The following is a 22,157-nucleotide window of genomic DNA, read 5'->3' on the forward strand; positions in this document are numbered from 1 at the left end:
ATTATTCAGCTCCATTCATTGTCTTCATCTCCTGCATTTTTGGATATTTTCATATATTTATTTGTAATATATTTTATACTCTACAAGTTATTGGATTTGTAGGGTTAATTTTAGCTTTTTCTTGATAACACTAAATGAATATTTTATTTTTATGTGTTGCATGCACTTTTTATATTTTATTGGTGCACTATAATTTTATATAATAGTGGGCTTTATTGTTATATATTTTCTTATTGATATTTTATAAAGACTGTCTTTCTGTAGTCACCCATGTATTTACTTTTTCTTGTACTTTCTGTCTGTATCTTCATGTCTATTAAGAAAATACTTAAATATGATCTCTTAATATGTTATTTCATATCCCAATTATTTCCTATTCTTCAAATGTCCAGATTACATATATGTTCAACTTTTCTATTATGCCTCGTATGTCACCTATGTTTTGTTCTTTCGGATTCTTTGTTCTATTTCCATCCTGTATTCTCTCTGGTCCTCTATAGATATATTATACTTGCACATAATTTTATTTGTACATATTTTATTTCTAATTATTTGTAGTTTTATTAAAATTTAAAATTAAGTTCTAAACTTCAGATACTTTTTTTTTTTCAGTACTAGGGATGGAACTGAGAGGCATTCTACCTCCAAGTGACACCGCCAGCCCTATTTTTTATTCTTTATTTTGAAACAGGGTCTCACTGAGTTAGTTGCAAAGGGCCTCACTAAGTAGCCGAGGCTGGCTTCGAACCTGTGCAATCCTCCTGTCTCAGACTCCTGAATGCTGAGATTACAAGCGTGCGCCAACACGCCTGGCTTCAGATATTACGTTTTTCAATTTTAGAGTTTTAGAATTTTCATTTGGTCTTTTAAGATGATTGGTGTTCTCAGTTGACATTCTTCTTTTTGCCCTTCAACTTATTGATTACAAACATATTAACGTCTGATATGCTGATATTGTATAAAGATTGTGACAGTTTATAAATCATCTTTGCTCTCAGTTCAATAATTTCGTGATATCTAAATATAAAGTAGGTTGTCTAAAATATCTCAAATTTATGATAATTTCTATTTTGAGCTACTTATTTTCCAATAAAAATGAGCATTCTAGGATTTTCAAGTAGGATGTGGGTTTGAGGAATGAATATAATGTGGCTTTGGAATGGAAGTGCTATTCAGTCTACACATACCTAGAATAGGACCAGAGCAGATCTAGACTTTTTTTTTTGGTATGTATGCTACTGAAAGTTGAACCCAAGGGCATTCTGCCTCCAGGCTACACCCCATCACTGTCTCCTTGTATGTCTGATCAAACCTAGAGAGCCCAAGGGAGCCAACTTTCTTCTTCAGAAGAGGCAATGGAATGGAATGTAAGCAACATTGGCTTCAGGCTCATGGGCTTAGAGTTAAATTACAGGAGGAATAACTTGCTTCTTGCCTCTTAGTCCACTCCCACAGAAAATAGGATACAGTGATCTTACAGGGTGGTGGTGAGAATTAAGTAAGATATAAATAAATTACTATATATGAATTTATATATTAGTAAGTGAAGACTATTGTATATCCTGAAATACAACTTCTTGGAATTCACCAGACTTATTTTCTACCTGCAAATTGAGTGTCCATTAGTAGTACCCATAGAGTTCTGGAGAAAAGCCACATTTGTGACAATAGAACTAATAATAATAATTAGTGTAATAATAACTACCAGGAAAATATTCAAAGATATTTTCAGAAGTTTTGCATGGAAGGTATGGTAGTTGAGTTTTTTGGTGTGGCTAAACAAAAGTTGCCCTTGCAGGAGAAGTTGTAAATATGTAGGTAGCAATATCAAGAATAAGAATAAATAGCCAAATATAATTGTCATTCATTGTGATTACCAATTCTTTTCCATTACACCAGTGAGAAGAAGCTCATTACAGATGCCCTTAATAAAAATCAGTTTCTGAAGAGACTGGATCCTCAGCAGATCAAAGACATGGTGGAATGCATGTATGGGAGAAACTACCAGCAAGGCAGTTACATTATAAAACAAGGAGAACCGGGAAACCATATCTTTGTGCTGGCAGGTGAGTTTTTCTAGTTATCGTATAACAAAAGCTTTCCTTATTGTCTTGTGACTTTTTGCAAACATTTATTTAAAAATATAAAACCAGTTACTGTATTTGTATAAAATATAATAGATTGGGTTCATGAAATGGTAACATCGTTGATCTAATTATGATGATGTTAATATTTATTGATTTTTCTATATAAATGGCATTCTACTTAGCACTCAATAGAGAGATCTCATTTCATCTTCTTACCAACCCTATAAAAGCAAGTGCTGTCTCCATTTACTAATAAAGACTATGGAGACAGTATGACCTAAGAATCCATATTTTTTAAAAATAAAAATATGAAAATTTATTTTAAGTCAAGGAAAGATAGAAGACAAAAACATCCCCTCCCACAGGTGGGGATCCCTGAAATAGAGTAACCACTAAAGCTCCTGGGAGGTAGGCTTCTAAACCTTACTGAGGTCTCAATCTTTATTTTTATGATTGGTCAGGATTGGGTTTTGGAGAACCAGTGTCTTTTGACTAATTTCAATCCTTAATTTAAATTATTATTTGATCTGGCGCCCACCAGTCTCTCTCTCTCTGCTCACCTCCCCCACGTCCCCTATACACAGTGTTTCCACTTAAAATACAGAGGCACAGATTGACAGTTTTCAATATTTTACCTGGAAAATATTTTTGTATTTCTGGAAACTATTTTGGGGATATATCAATGCTTTCAAAGAATACTTTAGGTCCTTTTAACCAGTAGACAAATCTATAGAATTCCTGACAATAAAAACTAGTGTTTTACAACTATTTAAATGTTTTTCTTTGTCAATGATTGCTTGAACATGCATACATGTTGGATAATTATAATGGATAAAGGATTTATTTCACAAATGCTTAGGTTTTAAAATGGCTACTCAAAAAAATTTTTTATGGAAGCAATAAATTATTTGAACAGGGACTAACTTTATTGAATGCCTCTCCAGATCTGAATTGCCCAACTCTTTGAGTCTCAGAAAAAAGTTAACTTGACTTACCATATGTCAAATTGACTTGAGATGGGCTGTGATTTCCTATTTTGGGTTCTGATAACCTAAGCAATACGTTTATACCTATTTCTTAAGCTCATTAGGTATGGAGCAGAAGTTGCCTATCTGCACAAATTAAAAAGACATGTACTAACCTATATATGAGAATACAAACTTTGCTAATGTTATTCTATTTAGAGGGTGCAAAAGATTGTTTTCATATATTTTGATTCTTTAAACATGTTACTTTTATAATTGTTAGTGTATTGTTTGCCATATAATCTTAATAGGCAACTTTAAAAGTGTGGTCATTCCCAAGTAGTTATTCTACACAAATGGTGAATTACAACCTTCATTTCACTACCCTTCAACTTTATAGGGTCAAATGATCCAGAACAAAAATTCCCTTCTGTCCCTCTGCTTTTTATAGGGACAGGTGATCCAGAGCAAATTTTCCCATTTTTCTTTATATAGGGATAAGTTATCTGGAGAAATTTTTTCTGATTTTTCTCTTGGGCATTTCCTATCTATTTCAGCAACATTAGAGCATTCTTTCTAAAGAGGATAGATCAGTGAGTCAACAAATATTTATGGAACCTGCTAGGAGAAAATGAGAAACTCATGTCAGCCCATCTTGTTTTTTGCCAATTACCTTGATAAAAGGCTTGGGGAGAGCAGAGGTTGAACAGTTGTCAGCATCAATGCAGCTATTGAGATCAAGGCTATAGCAACATCCATGGAAGTGAAAAGTGGATAGCTTCTTATTTGAATTAATTATGGTATCATCTAAGGACTAAATTGCCCAGTTTAATTATCTTACAGAGCTAATTAATTTTATAATTAAAAAATTCTCTTTTATAAAAGATGGCATGAATCTCAAATAGTATAAGCTTGAAAAATTGGTATTCCATATATCTCTTTAGAATTACTCAAGCCCCATGAACCATACCAATTAGGAAAAAGCCTTGAAATACATTAAGAAACATGATATCAACTGGACCGTACCCTTAAGTGTCTTGATAGGATAGAATTAGTTGTAATGAGAAATTATTGAATTGCATATCTAATTTCTGAGGCTTGGAACAAAAACAGAGTCTTTTTTCTTACAAATTCTATTGAAATGAGCAGCTTTTTCTCTTTTGTTTAACCTGTTGATCTGGCACCTGAAATATTGCTACTCAGATCAGATTCATGGAATGATTGGATGCAGAGATGACCCAGCTTCGCTGATTAGGGAGAATGAAACTAATTTTTTAAGGGGAAGAGACATCATTCTACCATTTTTTCTTCCTTTAAGAATTTAGAATTTTTATTAGCTTATGATTTCGGTTAGGTAAGATTTTGTTTGAAGGGAAATGAGAAAAGAATTGCAGGATAAAAGAATTGTGAAAAGTTTGCCTAAAGCTCTGCTTCCTCCAGTCTTTTCCTGGGGACAAACAAGTGCCCTAGTACTATTGATAGAGTCATGTATTCCTAAGTAATAGGTACAACATTTAAAGGAAAGAGAGATTAGATAACAGTGCTGACCTCAAGGTCACATAGCCAGTATCCCTGAAGAGCTAGTTCTTAGAGCCAGGCTGTGTGGCTTCAGGGCCATTGTGCATCTAGAAGCCAGTTGTCACTGTGAATTCCTGAGCTGTGTTTTAAGTCATAACTTGTTGAATTTCTAGTATAAGAGAAATCATTTCATGTACTATACTTTTTATAGGGTAGAAAATTTTTGAACAAAATGCGTACTATTCACTAAATTTAGGGAAGAACCTTTGTTACACTATCGTAATACTAACAATAACGTGTGTGTGTGTGTGTGTGTGTGTGTGTGTGTGTGTGTGTGTTACTGGAGATTGAACCAAGGAATGTTCTACCCCTGGGCTACACCCTTAGTCCTATTTTATATTTTATTTTTGAAGTAGAATCTCACTAAGGTGTTGAGAGTTCTGCGAAGATGCTGAGGCTGGCCTGGCACCTGTGACCATTCCTCCTGTCTTAGCCTCCCAAGTACTGGGATTATATTGCATGTGCCACCTCACCAGCTTAACAATATCTACTACTAACATAATATTTACTAGGTGCTAGCCATTGTTCTAAGTCTCCTGCCTATATTAGCTCTTAATTATCATGTCAGATGAAATAAATATTATTGTTATTATTCCCATTTTTTACTAGGAACTTTAGTCAGTGAAGGTAACTTTCTCAAGGAACGTGGTGGAGCTGATTTCTGGCTATACTTTATCACACTCTTATTATGATGAGAATCATACCTTACCTGTATATTTTGCATACTTTCTTTTCTTTTTAATTTATGGGATCTGGGTTGATTTTAATTATGTGTGTTTTCTTAAATTCTCCTTGGTAGAGGGTCGACTAGAGGTGTTTCAAGGCGAGAAATTGCTCTCATCCATCCCTCTATGGACCACATTTGGAGAACTAGCCATTTTGTACAACTGCACAAGGACCGCCTCTGTGAAAGGTAACAGGAGATTAAACGCACTATCTAATTTGTTGCATAGAGTTAATAATTATCTCCTTAAGTCAGCTTTGCAACTTTTTGTTTGCCCCATATGGTCTGGGAAATTAAACTTTGAGGCATCCTACCCTGAGCTTAAACCCCAGCCAGGTTTGATTTTTTTTTTTTTTTGAAACAGGGTCTCACTAAGTTGCAGAGACTGGGCTCAAACCTTAGATCTTCCTGTCTTAGCTTCTCAAGTACTAGTATTATAGATGTGTCCCATATACCTGGCTTAATATGCTCTTATTAATAGACATGCTATGCCTATAAAAGTATTTACATGGATTCACTTATCTATATAATTCAAGTTATTAAAAAACTTATCTTTCAGATACCTGTATGTAGAAGATAAAAATGGCTTTGGCCGGGCGTGGTGGCGCACGCTTGTAATCCCAGCATTTGGTAGGCTGAGACAGGAGGATCATGGTTGGTGGACAGCCTCAGCTACTTATTGAGGCCCTTTGCAGCTCAGTGAAACCCTATTTCAAAATAAAGAATAAAAAATAGGGCTGGGGGTGTAGCTTGGAGGTAGAATGCCCCGGGGTTTCATCCCCAGTACTAAAAAAAATTGATAAATAAATAAAATAAATAAAATTTTAAAAGCTTTAAACTGAATGATTCCAATATTCCATCAATTGTCACTTCTCCTTTTACTATACAGATATGTGCCTTTGGTTCATCCAGAAGGTTTGCTTTCAAGTTTCCTTGAGGTTATGACCAGATTATAAGCAAGAAAAAATAATTAAACTAATGAAAATGAATAAATGTCAAAAGGGAGTGAGTTAAATGAGAGTTTTTGTGAATGACTTTTAGGATTAGTTGCGTTATTTTAGGGATTCTCATTTTTACTGACTGTATTCCTGTTAACTTTGAATTTTGTTTTTTGGAAGTATTTAATGTGCTCAGTGTTTGGGGCTGGGATATAAGTATTAACATTGCACAAGTATTTAATAAAAATACAGATTCTGGGGTTCTACTCCAAATTTGAAGGAGAATCTCTGGCCAGGGGCCCTGGATTTTATATTTTAACATGAGTACTAAGATAATTCTAATTGTTTCTAAAGTTCATATACCAGAGCCTTAGATCTTGACCTATTTTGTAGGTTCTCTTTTATTTTTTCAATATTACAACAATAATTTCATCAAGATTGTTTTTAGAGTTGCTACTTCTGGTCTACTTACTTTTTGGATTTTTATGCTTGCCTACAATGTCTTTTCTTATTTTAAAAAATGCTTTTGTCCTAAAAAACCCTGTTTTGTAATCTCTTTTAAAGTTATTTGTGTACATTTTATACAAACATAACCACAGAGAGACCATTAAAATATATAGAATTTTTTGGCAACAATGTCTAAACAGCATGACAAGATAAATATGCACACAAAAGCCTATACGTACAGAGATCTTTAATTTCTAGCCACGGGTTTCTGGATTCTTTACTCTCTAGATTAGCTACAGGTTGTCAGACCTTCTCTAATATAACAGCACAAATCTGAACTACTTCCTGATGATGTAGTGCATAGCTGGGAATTGAAGTCTCATTTGAATATCATGCTAACCAAAACACAATTAGGAAGGAAATCTCTGCTGCCCAATTCCAAATCATGGTGCATTTCGAAGCCCAAATGATTTTTAAAATTAGTCACCATTCATGTCTCTGCTTCCTCCCATTAGCATGCTTAAATACTGCATTTCCCAAGAAATGCAAATTAATTGATTGACATTTTGGAATGCTTTCTTGATGTGGTTGCTATACAGTGTTTTATTATCCTGTCATTTTTTTTTCTAAAGCTATTACCAATGTCAAAACGTGGGCACTAGATCGAGAGGTTTTCCAGAACATAATGAGGAGGACAGCACAGGCTAGAGATGAACAGTACAGAAACTTCCTCAGAAGGTAAGACTAACACACGGGGGAACATGCACACATGAGGCAGCAATGATGTGGATATGCTTGTTTTGTAATAACTATTTTACTCTACTCTCTCATTTAAGCATGTTCTACATTATTAAACCAAGAAGCAAATGTATTCCCTTGCAGAAAATGCCACTATCAATAAAAAATTAGATAGACTTCTCATTAGTTTTATGTGTTGATTATATTTATTTTTCCTGCTCTCTTTGGCCCTGATATTGATGGAGCCTTGTGAAAAATGTGGAAAAATGTGCAAAAATTTCTAAACGGTCACCCTGATTGCTCACTTGGCTTTGAAAAGGCTTTTAAAAGGATATAGCAAAAAAGATAGCCCTTCTAACAATGCTTAATAATAAAGATTAATTTATAGGTCTTAATTTATAAATATTAATAATAAAGATTATTTTACTCCCCTTGCTTTACCTGAGACATTCCTTTTCTCATTTGCATAGCCACACTTCCTTCTAAATTACTATGATTTATAGCAAATTGACATGCCAAAAATGGTGACACAGATCCTTGAAACCTGCTCATTTTGTGGAATATTCTGTAGCTCAATGTGGATACATCAATTTATAGAGAAACAATTGTCTTTGTAGTTTAAAAACTACAAATTAAGGAAAGTTTTTGAGACTCTAAGTTTCTTATTTAAACTATTTTGGGACCATTTAGGAGAGTTTTGACAGTCTTTGAATCTGTAATATGTAATACTAAAAGTGTATCAAGTGTTTTCCAGAATTAAATTCTAAGTTCTTAAGTACTGTATGGTGATTTCATCTTGCATAGTAAGCCTGTGGAACAGTGCCTTACATATACCAAGGGCTCAGTAAACACCAAAGGACCACACTGGTATAGTCAGTAGGACATTGCAGGTGTGAAGGTTTCTTGTACAGAATCTTACCCGTTTGCCCTCCTAGAGGAAACCATGACAACCGGCAGAGCGGCAATAATGGCAAGCAGGTGCCTTCTCTGATTGCCAGCTTCTGTGGTAGTCATCACTTTGTGGGATCACCTGAATGTAGGCACTCTCAAATCCAAAGAACTGAGTGTCATAGGTCAGCATTTACAATTAATAAGCCACCCTTAAGCAAGGGCTAAAAAGGGATACATAGATAAACCAGAGCCTATAGGTTATATTTTAGTGTTTGAGATAAAAAACAGAACCTCTATGCATAGCAGTTAATTCCCTCACAGTCTAGTGTATTCTGTCTTAGTGGAAGGGGCTCAGGTAATGAGCTAGCACATATTTATTCTTTCCTTCCATCCTTTTAATATTTCATTCATTCTTTTATTTGCTCAACAGATGTTTATTTCCAGATATCAAAACTGTGAATTCAGTGTAGAATAAGATAAACCTGCTTCCTCCCTTCAGAGAGGGGCTGTAGACTAAGGTTTCTCCCCCACTTACCTCTGGTTTCCCAGTATTCCTCAAAGGTGACAAGTTTACTAACATTATAAATCCTGGTTTGAACCAGAAGTAAAACTTTCATTAGAATGTGTTAATCAATGACAAGTTCTGGTTCCTTTTATCATTTCATCAATAGGGAAATATGGGAAACATTTTTATTTTTTCCATAATATGCAGTGATATACTGCATATATTTTCTTTCTTTTTTTTTTTTTTTGGTGGTACTGGGGTTCCTGGAAGCCCTTCTACCTCCGGGCTACGCTCCCAGACCTATTTTATATTTTTGAAACAGGGTCTCTTACGCCAGCGCGGCTGGCTTCGAACCTGCGCGATCCTCCTGTCTCCGCCTCCCAAGCGCGGGGATTACAAGCGTGCGCCACCACGCCTGGCATTTTTTTCTATAATATACAGTGATATATACTTTCTTTTTATATATACATTTTTATTATAAAGTAGATGACAATTTAAGATATGTAGTACTTATTTATGTAGGTAACAAAACATTGTAGTACCAGCAGTTCCTGCTACTGGATATGTATCTAGAGAAAATGAGATCGGTATGTCAAAGAGACACCTGTGCTCCCATGTTCCCTATTCAAGGTAGCCAAGAAATAGGAACAATCTGTGTCCAGTGACCAAGGAATGAGTAAGGAAAATGTGGCACATTTATGCAGTATAACTGTAAAATAAGTGAAATTCTACCGTTTGTGTCAACATGGCTGTAAATGAAGATCATTTAAAATTTTTAATATGCCTTATTGGTGCATTTTAGTCTCACATCATAATATAAATCATGTTGACAGTGATGTACATACACACAGAAATTTCTAGCAATGAAGATTATTTTATTAAGTGAAATAAGCCAGATACACAGTGACAAGTACTGCTGATCTCACTTATATGTGGAATCTCAGTCAGCTCATGGAAGTTGAAAGTAGAATGGTGGTTACCAACAGCTGCCGAGAGTAGGAGAGGTAGGGATGGGGAAAGGTTGATCTATGGGTACTAAGTTGTAGATGGATAAAAGTAAGAAATTTTGATGTGCTCTTATAAACCATGACAATAGGTAATGATAATGTGTATGCCAAAAAGCCGGAAGGAGGGATTTTGAATGTTTTTACCACAAAGAAATGATACAAGTTTAAGGAGATAAGTGTTTACCCTAATTTAAACATTGGGTAATGTACAGAGACATTACAACATGCATGTGTACAATGTTTATATTTTATGTATCAGTTAATACCTTTAAATTAAAAATTACAGCAAAGCCAGGCATGGTGGTGCATGCTTGGGAAGCTGAGACAGGAGGATCATGGGTTTGCAGACAGCCTCTGCAACTTAGGCCCTGTTTCAAAATAAAGAATAAAAGATAGGGCTGGGGGTATAGCTCAGAGGTAGAATGCCCTTAGGTTTAATCTCCAGTACCACAAAAAATTATAGTAAAATAAATATTCATGAAACTACTTCCCAACCTAAGGAAGAGGAAATGGTCAGCATCCTTAAAGTTCTCATGTGATCCCACCTGTCATTTCCATCCTCCCACAGCCCTGCTTCTTGGAAGTAGTCTGTAATTGGACATATAATGATCATTTCCTTGGTAATCTTTATAATGTTGCCTATAGCTTGGCTAAGCCTATTTTTGAATTTTATAAAAGTGGTGTTATTTTTTGAAGCTCAAATATTTTGCTCAATATTTTTTCAAGACTCATTTCTCCTATGGTAGTCCATCATTTGACTTTTTCACTGTGTATTTATCTGTTCTCCCATTGGGGCCTCTTCCAGTATTTTGTAATTTCAGCTATCTGGTGCAAACTTTCTTATACATGTCTCTTGGCCTTGTGCCTCCCAGTTGATGTGTAGAGGTCAGTCTGGAATTTTCTGCTTTCACAAAAGCAGATCCACTCATGCATCTTTGAGGGTAGCATTATTTTTCCCATAAGAGGTATCAAATTTAGATGGTTAAAAAGTATTTATCTTATAGAAATTTCATTGACTCTTCTAAATAAAAATGGGTAAAGTAGAAGATAAATTCCTTTAAAAGAACAATTTAATCATATTGATTGGTCAGTCATACTGAGTGAAATTTCTTATTTTTTAAAATAATGGGTTTCAGTATTCTATTTAATTCTCTGTATTATATGAAACAATGTTATTATTACATGCCTCTGGTTACCATTGATTTTTGAAAAGATAGCACAGTATGACTAATAAGCAAAGACCATTTCAATGCAAATCTCCCCCATTCAGTTTTAATTACAAGGAGTTAGGTGAAAATATGATTCTCCATTGAAAGCAGAGCTCCTCACTCAAGCTAATAGAAGAGCAATTGCAATGTGGAGAGAAACTCATTTCCAGATGTGATTCATTTTGAAAAGCCAACAAGAAATGTAAAATGATTTTCTCCCCAAATTGACAGGATGCAACTTTTCTCCTTTAGTGTGACATACTATTTTCATTTTATTATTACTTTTTTTGTTGTGGTAGTACAAAAGATTGAACTCAGAGACATTCTACCTTTGAGCAAACTCCCAGTCCTATTTTGTTTTATTTTTATTTTGTAACAAGTTCTCACAAAGTTACAGAAGGCCTCACTAAGTTTCTGAGGCTGGCCATGAACTTAAAATCCTCTTGTCTCAGTCTCTTAAATACGGGGGTTATAGGTGTGTACCACTGTGCCCAGCTTATTATTACTTTTATTTACTTATGGTAAATATTTGGGATTGTATGTATATATGATTTCCAATGCATATACTTTTCTGCTGTTTATGTGTTCAGTTATTTGAAAGTTTACTTTGAAAAATTAAAGTGAATTATAATGTTTAAGCTAATATAAACATTTTGAGATCTAAAGTATATGTGTGTGTGTGTGTTTAGTTAAATCTGGGAAGATAATTAAGTGAAGATTTCTTTTTAATTTTGAAGCGTATCCTTGTTGAAGAATTTACCTGAAGACAAACTAACCAAGATCATTGACTGCCTGGAAGTGGTAAGAAATTTTAAAGGAAAAATTCAGTTTTATTACAAGGTTTTGGAAGCTAGTTATAGAATCTAGCTCTATAACTGAATAAAGGAGAAAAGATGGTAGATCACCATTCTACAGAGACCAGGAACATTTCCCTATTGTGAAAAATTTTAGGCCAACTCACACTGAAATAAGGGGCCAGGAAGAGTTAGACTCTTTTAAAATGTATAAAAGGAAATTGGATTTGCATGTGTAAAGTGAAATTTGATTTACATATTTTAATGTTTTTAGTATATTTCATAAGACAGATCTGCCTTACTCAAGAGGCATTTGACTTTCTACAATTAACATCACAATCCCTTGCAGAGTTTTCATAGTATAAAGGAGTCAGTGAGGCATAATTAGGAAATAGAGCACAGAAAGGGCATGTTGGTGTTTTTGGTGACAAGCTTCTGATTCAGACGATGAAACACTCAACACTTGAACACTCCAGGACACAAAAATACATTTAAAAAACCCTACTCAAGGGGGACGTTACCTATTTTAATATCTAGAGGAAAACAACATATTGGAACATGTTCAAACACTAATTTTAGCCATCAACCCAGATGGTTGGTTCCAGTCCAAGACTCATCAAGCCTTTTTGTGAATAATGCTTTTATGGCCTGTACCTTAGAGTCTAATGGTATGTGTTTTATGAAAATCTCTTCAGATTTTGGAGATTAAAATTCAAAGCAAATAACCCCTCTAATTTATTCAGGGTTCAGTTTTACTGAAACTAACATGGCTTTAATGGAACTGGAAGGCAGTAGGGAATGGTAAAGGAGCCCCATCTAGGCTTTAAGCTTTAGTCGAGCCTGCTTTCAGTGGGAGAAAGAAAAAAAGCCCCACAAGGCTGATTGTTGACAGATTCATGCCTCTGTCAATCAAAATATACAATGTAAACTAATATCTGGTGAGAAGGGAGGGGGGCATTTTATCCTTAAGTGTAAGTGACACCGGTAATGTTTCCATTTACAATTCATGGAACCCTTCTAGCAGTTTATCAAGGACAGGCCATGATGACACAGTGCCTGGCCTTATGTCTCTGGGGGCTTCGGATATAAAGTCATTTTCAAGAAGACTGCTTATCCTGAATCTCTTGGGACTTTTTCCAATGTAACATAAACCAATCACAGATGTTACAAATTAATAATTCATTTCAATTTCTGAAGGTGTTTTTTTTTCCTCTTAAAACTAGAGAGGTCTTATATATTTTTTTGTTAACCAAGGAAATCTGCTTTTAATATCATACTAATAGAGTGGATTCACCAGAGGGGAATTCCATGCTGACAGCAAAATGAAAATTTAGTATAATTAAAATTAAATGGTAAATTAGACATATTTATAGTAGCCATGGGCAATAGCTATATAATTTATAGATAGGGACTCAAATCCAGTAATAATTAACACACAATTCAAGTTTTCAAGTTTGAAAGTCTCATCTTTTAAAACATCCCAAAAAAGATTTACTATATTTCAGCATCCGTGGAGAACAGCACAGATTGTAAAAGCCTCTTTATTCATACCTGGCAAACAAATGTGTCTCTGTTATGTGTGAAAGTTCTCGGATGCAAAAATGATGAACAAGGGAGTAATGGAATCTGTTTAGGCCTAAGAAAAGCACATAACTTAGCAACATAGGTTGGACTAATGACCTATCAGTGTGGTGCTGACAACACTTGATCCCTAAACCACTGAGCTTATGACAGAGGGCCTGCTGAGTTCTAGGACCAGCTGTCCCATGAACTGGTTCCATGGTCTCTGAGAAAACAGACAGGATATGTCATGCTGTTCAAGAGTTGATATGAGAAGTTTATTTTTATGTCTGTGGGGGGCAGGGGAAGAGAATAATCAGAACTTTCCATCACCAAGCAGTTGGTCTGATTTATTTAAGGTGTAGACTGTTGACCGTCTAGACCAAAAGGCCTAGATGGTGAAGTGGCTTCAACAGTGTAACCACCCAACTCACCCAGAACATTTCATTCTAGATACAGCCATTGCCTTCATGTTCTCCCAGGAAAATGAGTGAAAATAACACCAACATACTCACTGAAGCACTGTAACAGTTGAATACTAATCTCATACCTGTATTCCCAGTACTTGAGAAGCAGAGACAGGAGGAGGGCAGTTGATGAGATTTACAGCAACCAGTGACTTATGCCCCTGGCTGTTGTGCAAGACAAAAGACAAGAGAGGAAAGATTTTCTACTCCCACGTGAGGTCATCAGTCCAGAAGTGTGGACTTTGTGCTGCCCTGAATCGCAAACACTGAGATTAATGGTAAAGTCACCTAACTCCTGTCAGGAGCTCTGTGTTTGGCCTACTGTCCTGCACTGCCGCTCTCTCCTGCATCCTCCCCCAAAGCCACAGTGGTGCTGGGAGTGGAGTAGCATGGCATGTCCTTGTCTTTCTACAGACCTGTGCTGGCTGTTAAAAGACAGATTCTCAGCTACCACCTATACTTACTGAATCAGAACCCTTGGGAGGAGGCCCCAAATCCACATTCTTATGTTCGTTGAAGTTTGAAAAGCACTGGCATATGAATAGAATATATGTATTTGGAACTTTCCAGTGTGCCTCTTCATTTAGGTATTTTTCCATTTTTAATCAAGTTTTGTCAAAGTCTTGTCTTTCTTATAGTCCCAACTAAAAGCTGAGTAAACCAAAGAGTTTTTCCCTCATTTTAATGATTACATCCAGTGTCCTGAGAAACCTAAGATAACCATTGATTTTGCTGACTCATGGGTCAGTGAGTGGAGGGACTGGGGGATGTAGAAAGTCCAGTAGTTCAAAGTCTGGAGATTAGGGGCTGTGGACCTTCCTCTATCACTATGAGCTATCAATTAATTGTGGTGAACATTAGTATCCCCTCCTTTAAAAAAATAAGGGGTGGTGGGCCACATCAGCATGGGTTCTATTATTATTTAAATAATGTATAGTTGGTTATATAGTTGGCTTACTAGATAGCTGGCTTACTCAAATGGGAGTAATTTATGTTGGATTCTATTTTGTAGGATCTAGTTCCTTAGAAATAGCAAGCTAGGTATTAAATTGATGCTGAATGGTTGATGGAGTCTACCTAATCTAGGTGTGCTTGCCTTAAAATTTCTAAGATGTTTTGACCATCCTACTTGGAAAATAAACAAAAAATAACTTGTAACAATCCAAATAACTATAAACACCTTTTAAAACATACTTGGATACCTAGTCACCTGATGCATGGAGATGTGTGTGTGTGTGTGTGTGTGTGTGTGTGTGTGTGTGTTTGTGTGTGTGTGTGTGTGTGTGTGTGATACATCTTGTTGTATATCATCAATACTTCTTTATAATGAGGAGTCCTAGCCACAAACTAGAGACACTAAGGAAGTTGAGGCTTACCCATTTATTTTTCCTCCATTACCTTTGAGTTCCTTTTGGTTTTATACATTCTTTTTTTATAGGCATTCAGTTTTTGGCCTTTTGCTAGATTATACAAACTGAGCATTTTTCTTAAAGTGAAAAATAAGGTCTTTCCATGTTTAGCTGTTGCAGTTTCTTGTGCTCTCCACCTCTCAATCTACCCTGAAATTGATTTCCTTATTTTTCTTTCTGTTTTGCTGAACATTAAGTCACTACTCTCAAGGCTTCTAGCCACATATGTATATTTTTGATGGTATGGGAATGGAACCCAGGAGCCTTCTACCTCCAGGGGCTACACTCCCAGACCTATTTTATATTTTATTTGGAAGCAGGGTCTCACTGAGTTGCTGAGAGCCTCACTAAATAACTGAGGCTGGCTTCGAATCTGTGTGATCCTCCTGTCTCAGTCTCCCAAGTACTGGGATTATAAGCGTGCGCCACCACATCTGGCTTTCGCCATTTTTAAAATATCTTTTTTAGATTCTGGGTCACAGATTATTACTAGGTTATCAAATCAATTTAGTGGAATTTAAAGAAATAGAGTAGTGAATGAAGTACTGTTTTGAAAAATATACTTATGTTTTATATAAATGCCTATATGTGAACACGATCTTGTGCGTGTGTTGAGTGTACATGTGAAATGTATTTCTTACTGCAGGTCAGAGTAAAAAAAAATGCTTGAAAACCATTGCTCTACAGGATGGGGTCTTTGGCTTTTTGGTCCTCTAAGCGACCCCTTTGCAATGGGACTGCAGGACAATAACCACACTGTTTACATTTCTCCTTTTGGTCTTGGTCACCACCCTGGCTTGGCTGGCTACTCTCCCCAGTTGACAAGCACTGGGCAGTCTAGAATCACAGCCAGTACTTACCACTATATATTTTTGGTCTGACCTATTTCCACAGCCATTACTAATCTATGAAGTTACTGTCAACACACTGGGAGGTATTATTTATCTTCCTTCCGTGGTTTTGGGTGACAAAGAATCATCCCAGGGAAAAATACCACTAGGAAAGTTGTTCCTTAAGTAACAATAAAGCTCTTTCTGAGGGTCCCCTTGCAACCCTTTCCCCTTTGAACTTACCTGGTTGGCAGGAATTAAAGCCATACCTCCACACCCAACAAAGGCTTTGTAAATGAAGAGCAGCCTAACATCACCTGGGAAATTCTCTATGTCCTTTCTGTTTCACACTGGTAATGAGGATTCACACCGGTAGTGAGGATGGAGCTTAAGAAGGGGAACAAGAGATTTAGAGCAGAGAAGAAGCAGAGGGGATCACTAACAGAGCTGTAGGTACTTTAGTGAAGGGAATTGAACATTAGCTAGATAATAAAGACACCTGGACTATGGGAATGTGGCTGTCCCTCAGGGTCACAGTTATCACCATAAAATCATAATAAGAACATGTACCTACCTTTAAATGTTTAGAGAAGCATCTTAGTTCTATGCTGCTGTTGAAATAAGTGAGCACAAACTGGGTGGCTTAAAACAACACATTTTCATTATCTCAGTTTCTATAAAATCGAGATTGTCTCTAGTGAGGGCCGGTTCTTAAATCTAAAGTGAGACAGAATGAAGATTTGGGGCAAACAAACTATAACACATTTATTATTTTTTAATTAATTTATGTTTTAAATTGGTGCATTGTAGTCATATATCAATCATATTGGAGTACAAGACTTGAGAGGATATACAAGCACACATCATCCAATTAGCCCTCCTCCAGCCCCCGTCCCATTCCCTCCCCCTCCCTCCATCCCACACTTCTTTGGTGATTTACTTTGATACATTTGTTTATGTACCTCCTGCGTTTTAAAGAGGCTCCGTCCTCCAGTATTACATACCCTCTGATTGGTCACATTAGTTGCTTCACTATAGGGCCCTTTCTATAGCTCAACCTCTTCCTGTTGCCCTTTTCCTCCTAGTTATTGCTGATTAAGAGAAGCGTCTGATTTATATTTTCTGCGATATTTCTCTGTGCATGCTGCGTTGCAAGTACCAATCCCACTCTTGATGGTCCCAGTAGTGGCCTGGCTACTCAGTGGACTGATCCAGACCTCGCTGGCTCAAGCAGCGGCCTTGCCTCATAGGAGGACCCAGTTCTGGTCTCGCTGGCCCCTGAACTGGTCAAACCCCTAAGCTGGCTTTGGTCCCGACCTTGGAGGCCGCAGGAGTGAACTTGCCTCACGCCAGGCTCCAATGCTGGCCATTGGCCCCTGCACCGGTCTAACCCCTTGGCAGGATTCCAATCCCGGCCTCGGAGGCCCCAACACTGGTAATGCCTCACGGCAGGCTCCGATGCAGGCCTCACTGGCCCCAGCACTGGCCTAATCCCTTGACAGGCTCTTATCCTGGCCTCAGAGGCCCCAGTACCGGCCTTGCCTCAAGGCAGGCTCCGATGCCGGCCTCGCTGGCCCCAGCACCAGCCTAACCCCTCGGCAGGCTCCGATCCCAGCCTCGGAGACCACAGCACTGGTCATGCCTCAAGGCAGGCTCCGATGCCGGCCTCGCTGGCCCCAGAACCGGCCTAACCCCTCGGCAGGCTCTTATCCTGGCCTCGGAAGCCCCAGTACCGGCCTTGCCTCAAGGCAGGCTCCGATGCCGGCCTCGCTGGCCCCAGCACCGGCCTAACTACTTGGCATGCTCCGATCCCGGCCTCGGAGGCCCCAGCAGTGGTCATGCCTCACGGCAGGCTCCGCTGCCGGCCTCGTTGGCCCCAGCACCGGCCTAACCCCTCGGCAAGCTCTTATCCTGGCCTTGGAGGCCCCAGTACCGGCCTTGCCTCACGGCAGGCTCCGTTGCCGGCCTCGCTGGCCCCAGCACCGGCCTAACCCCTCGGCAGGCTCTTATCCTGGCCTCGAGGCCCCAGTACCGGCCTTGCCTCAAGGCAGGCTCCGATGTCGGCCTCGCTGGCCCCAGCACCGGCCTAACCCCTTGGCATGCTCCGATCCTGGCCTCGGAGGCCCCAGCACTGGTCATGCCTCACGGCAGGCTCCGCTGCCGGCCTCGTTGGCCCCAGCACCGGCCTAACCCCTCGGCAAGCTCTTATCCTGGCCTTGGAGGCCCCAGTACCGGCCTTGCCTCACGGCAGGCTCCGCTGCCAGCCTCGCTGGCCCCAGCACCGGCCTAACCCCTCGGCAGGCTCTTATCCTGGCCTAGAGGCCCCAGTACCGGCCTTGCCTCAAGGCAGGCTCCGATGCCGGCCTCGCTGGCCCCAGCACCGGCCTAACCCCTTGGCATGCTCCGATCCCGGCCTCGGAGGCCCCAGCAGTGGTCATGCCTCACGGCAGGCTCCGCTGCCAGCCTCGTTGGCCCCAGCACCGGCCTAACCCCTCGGCAAGCTCTTATCCTGGCCTTGGAGGCCCCAGTACCGGCCTTGCCTCAAGGCAGGCTCCGATGCTGGCCTCGCTGGCCCCAGCACCGGCCTAACCCCTCGACAGGCTCTTATCCTGGCCTAGAGGCCCCAGTACCGGCCTTGCCTCAAGGCAGGCTCCGATGCCGGCCTCGCTGGCCCCAGCACCGGCCTAACCCCTCGGCAGGCTCTTATCCTGGCCTCGGAGGCCCCAGTACCGGCCTTGCCTCACGGCAGGCTCCGATCCCGGCCTCAGAGGCCCCAGTACCGGCCTTGCCTCAGGGCAGGCTCCAATGCCGGCCTCGCTGGCCCCAGCACCGGCCTAACCCCTCGGCAGGCTCCGCTGCCGGCCTCGCTGGCCCCAGCACCGGCCTAACCCCTCGGCAGGCTCTTATCCTGGCCTAGAGGCCCCAGTACCGGCCTTGCCTCAAGGCAGGCTCCGATGCCGGCCTCGCTGGCCCCAGCACTGGCCTAAACCCTCGGCAGGCTCTTATCCTGGCCTTGAGGCCCCAGTACCGGCCTTGCCTCAAGGCAGGCTCCGATGCTGGCCTCGCTGGCCCCAGCACCGGCCTAACCCCTCGGCAGGCTCTTATCCTGGCCTCGGAGGCCCAAGTACCGGCCTTGCCTCATGGCAGGCTCTGATGCCAGCCTCGCTGGCCCCAGCACCGGCCTAACCCCTCAACAGGCTCCGGTCCCATCCTCGGGGGCCCCAACACTGGCCTTGCCTCACGGCAGGCTCCGATGCCGGCCTCGCTGACCCCAGCACCGGCCTAACCCCTCAGCAAGTTCCGGACCCGACCTCGGAGGCCCTAGCACAAGCCTTGCATCATGGCAGGCTCCAATGCCGGCCTCGCTGGCCCCAGCATCGGTCTAACCCCTCTGCAGGTTCCAATCCCGGCCACGGAGGCCTCAGTAGTGGCCTTGCCTCACAGCAAGCTCCGATGTCGGCCACTGGCCCCGGCGCCCGCCTAACCCCTCAGCAGGTTCCGATCACTGTCTCTGTGGTTAGTATTTCAAAGGTTCCAGTTGTAATGTATCAGATCTCTGCCTCCCCCGAATATTGGCCACTGGCATTGCCACTGCCTCCACCGTTTCAAATCCTTCCCAGGCTCTTTTTCCACTCTGAATGTTGTCCAGTGTTCCTAAGCATGCGTGATGGTAGCATTCGACATTTGGTGTAATTTCTCCAAAAAAATAAAGTTGGTAAGATCCGGTTTCTGCTTCTCCTGAATACAAGTCTCCACCACCATCGCGGAGAACTCTTTCAACACCGCGTTTCTCCTTGGTCTCCGCTAAACTCTCTCCTTATATGTGATGTCTGAGATTCTTAACAATATAGAGAAATAGCAGTCCTCTTTCACGGCGAATTTTTCCATAAGTTCCAGTGCATTTAGATAAGTTTTGTCTGCATCTCCAGTGTCCTGGCATCCATAACGGCTTTCTTACTACCTCTCCGATATTTTTCTTTATCTTTTTCTGTTCTGGGCCCGGTTTCTCCAGGGGTCTGGCGTGCTACTCGCAGTTCGGCCTGGGGCCCAGAGTCCCGCGACCCGGGCCCCATCTGGCGTGCCCAGCCCGCGACCCCCGCCCAGAACCCAGCGTCTTACTGGGTCTGGTTTCTCCAGGGGTCTGGCGTGCTACGCGCAGTTCGGCTGGGGCCCAGAGTCCCACGACCCAGGCCCCATCTGGCGTGCCCCGCCCACGACCCCCGCCCAGAACCCAGCGTCTTACTGGGCCTGGTTTCTCCAGGGGTCTGGCATGCTACGCGCGGCCCGGGGCCCGGGGCCCAGGGTCCCGCGACCCAGGCCCCGGCTTTTGTGCGCCGCGCGCGACCCCTGCCCAGAACCCAGCGTCTTACTGGGCCTGGTTTCTCCAGGGGTCTCCTATAACACATTTAAAACATCATTGTTCACGTAAAATAGGATTTTGTCTTTTGTTCACACAGCAGTCCAAGGAGCATGGTCCCTGTTGAAACTGCACAGTCATTCAGGAACCCAAGCTGACAGCTACTTTGCTCTTTTCAATAGGTAGTTTTCAAGGTCCCTCTGGACCACACCATTAAAATTGGGGAAAATATAAAGATATGTGCATGAAAGGGCTCATGGGCCTGGCCTTAAAGTAACCCTGATTCTTTTAGATAGAAGTTAATTCTATGACTGCAACTAATAGCAGACGTACAATTTACCTGGATAGCCATGTATTTCAGTGGAATGCTCTGTTGACCAGCCCACAGTCTCTGCACTGACATCAAGTCAGCAGGTACCTCGTGTGTACCAACATACTATCAGGTACTTTATTTATTTATGTATTTTTTTTCTGGTACTGGGCATTGAGTCTAGGGACATTCTACCTCTGTGCTATACCCCCAGCCCTATTTTTTTTTTTTTTTGCAGTACTGAGGATGGAACCCAGAGGCTTTCTACCTCTGACCTACACTCTCAGCCCTATATTTTTTCTTTATTTTGAAACAGGGTCTCACTGAGTTGCAAGGGGGCTTACTAAGTAGCTGAGGCTGTCCACCAACTGTGATCCTCCTGTCTCAGCCTCCTAAATACTGAGATTACAAGCGTGCACCACCATGCCTGGCTAACCCAGACCTATTTTTAATTTTTTTTTTCATCCAGGCATGGTGGCACACACTTGGAATCTCAGTACTTGGGAGGCTGAGACAAGAGGATCACAGATTATGGCTAGACTTAGCTACTTAGTGAGGCCTCTGTAACTTAGTGAGACTCTGTGTCAAAATAAAGAATAAAAACTAGAGCTGGGGTGTAAGTCAGATGTAGAATGCCTCTGGATTCAATCCCCAGTACTGCCAAAAAATTTTTTTAAATTCTTTTTTGGAATAGGATCTCAATAGGTTGATGATAGTCTCACTATTTGCTGAGGCTGTCCTCAATCTGCAATGCTCTAATCTCAACCTCCAAAGTACTAAGATTACAAGTGTACCCTACCATGCTCCGCTTACCAGGTTCTTCAGATACATTGCCCTATCTCACTCTCAGACAATGTTAGGTGTGGTAGATATGCAATCTTAATTTTACAGAAAAGGATTCTGAGGTCCAGGAAATGTATCAGCTAAGCCAAAGTGATTGTCTTCCCTCTTGACATGGCAGTCACTAATCAAGCATTCACTGTGTTTAAGATGTTCTTAGTGCGTCAGACAACATGAGCTTTAATTGCCTTATTGTGAGAAGCAGAAGCACAATAGCCATGCAAACATTCGGGCTCTAATCCCTGCAATGTGGGAATGTGTTAGTTACATGGCAAAAGGGATACTGCAGTTGTGCTTAAGGTTTGGGATTTTAAAATAGATTAGTCTGGATCGGCCTGGTGGGATGAATACAATTATGGGAGTGCTTGAAAGCAGAGAATTTTCTCTGGATGGAGTTAGAAGTAGAAGTCAGAGAGTCTCCAAGGGTAAGAATTGGACGTGCCACAGTTGGTTCTGAGACATGGAGGCTTTGTGCGAGGGATGACAGAGCTCCAGGAGCTAA

General features: G+C 40.6%; 1 protein-coding gene across 2 annotated transcripts in view; it reads left to right on the forward strand.

The window, feature by feature from the left end:
- Window positions 1-22,157, forward strand: part of PRKG2 (protein kinase cGMP-dependent 2) — a gene marked incomplete at both ends in the record, with an annotated part of 95,912 nt that overhangs the window by 21,829 nt on the left and 51,926 nt on the right. For both annotated transcript variants that reach the window (XM_080697452.1, XM_080697453.1), the window contains 4 exons: window positions 1,900-2,066; window positions 5,430-5,543; window positions 7,372-7,477; window positions 11,826-11,889. In XM_080697452.1, the coding sequence (XP_080553578.1) occupies window positions 1,900-2,066; window positions 5,430-5,543; window positions 7,372-7,477; window positions 11,826-11,889 (451 nt within the window). The remainder of the gene's footprint in view (window positions 1-1,899; window positions 2,067-5,429; window positions 5,544-7,371; window positions 7,478-11,825; window positions 11,890-22,157) is intronic.

Source organism: Muscardinus avellanarius (assembly GCF_963383645.1).
Source record: "Muscardinus avellanarius genome assembly, chromosome: 6".
Taxonomy (NCBI): domain Eukaryota; kingdom Metazoa; phylum Chordata; class Mammalia; order Rodentia; family Gliridae; genus Muscardinus; species Muscardinus avellanarius.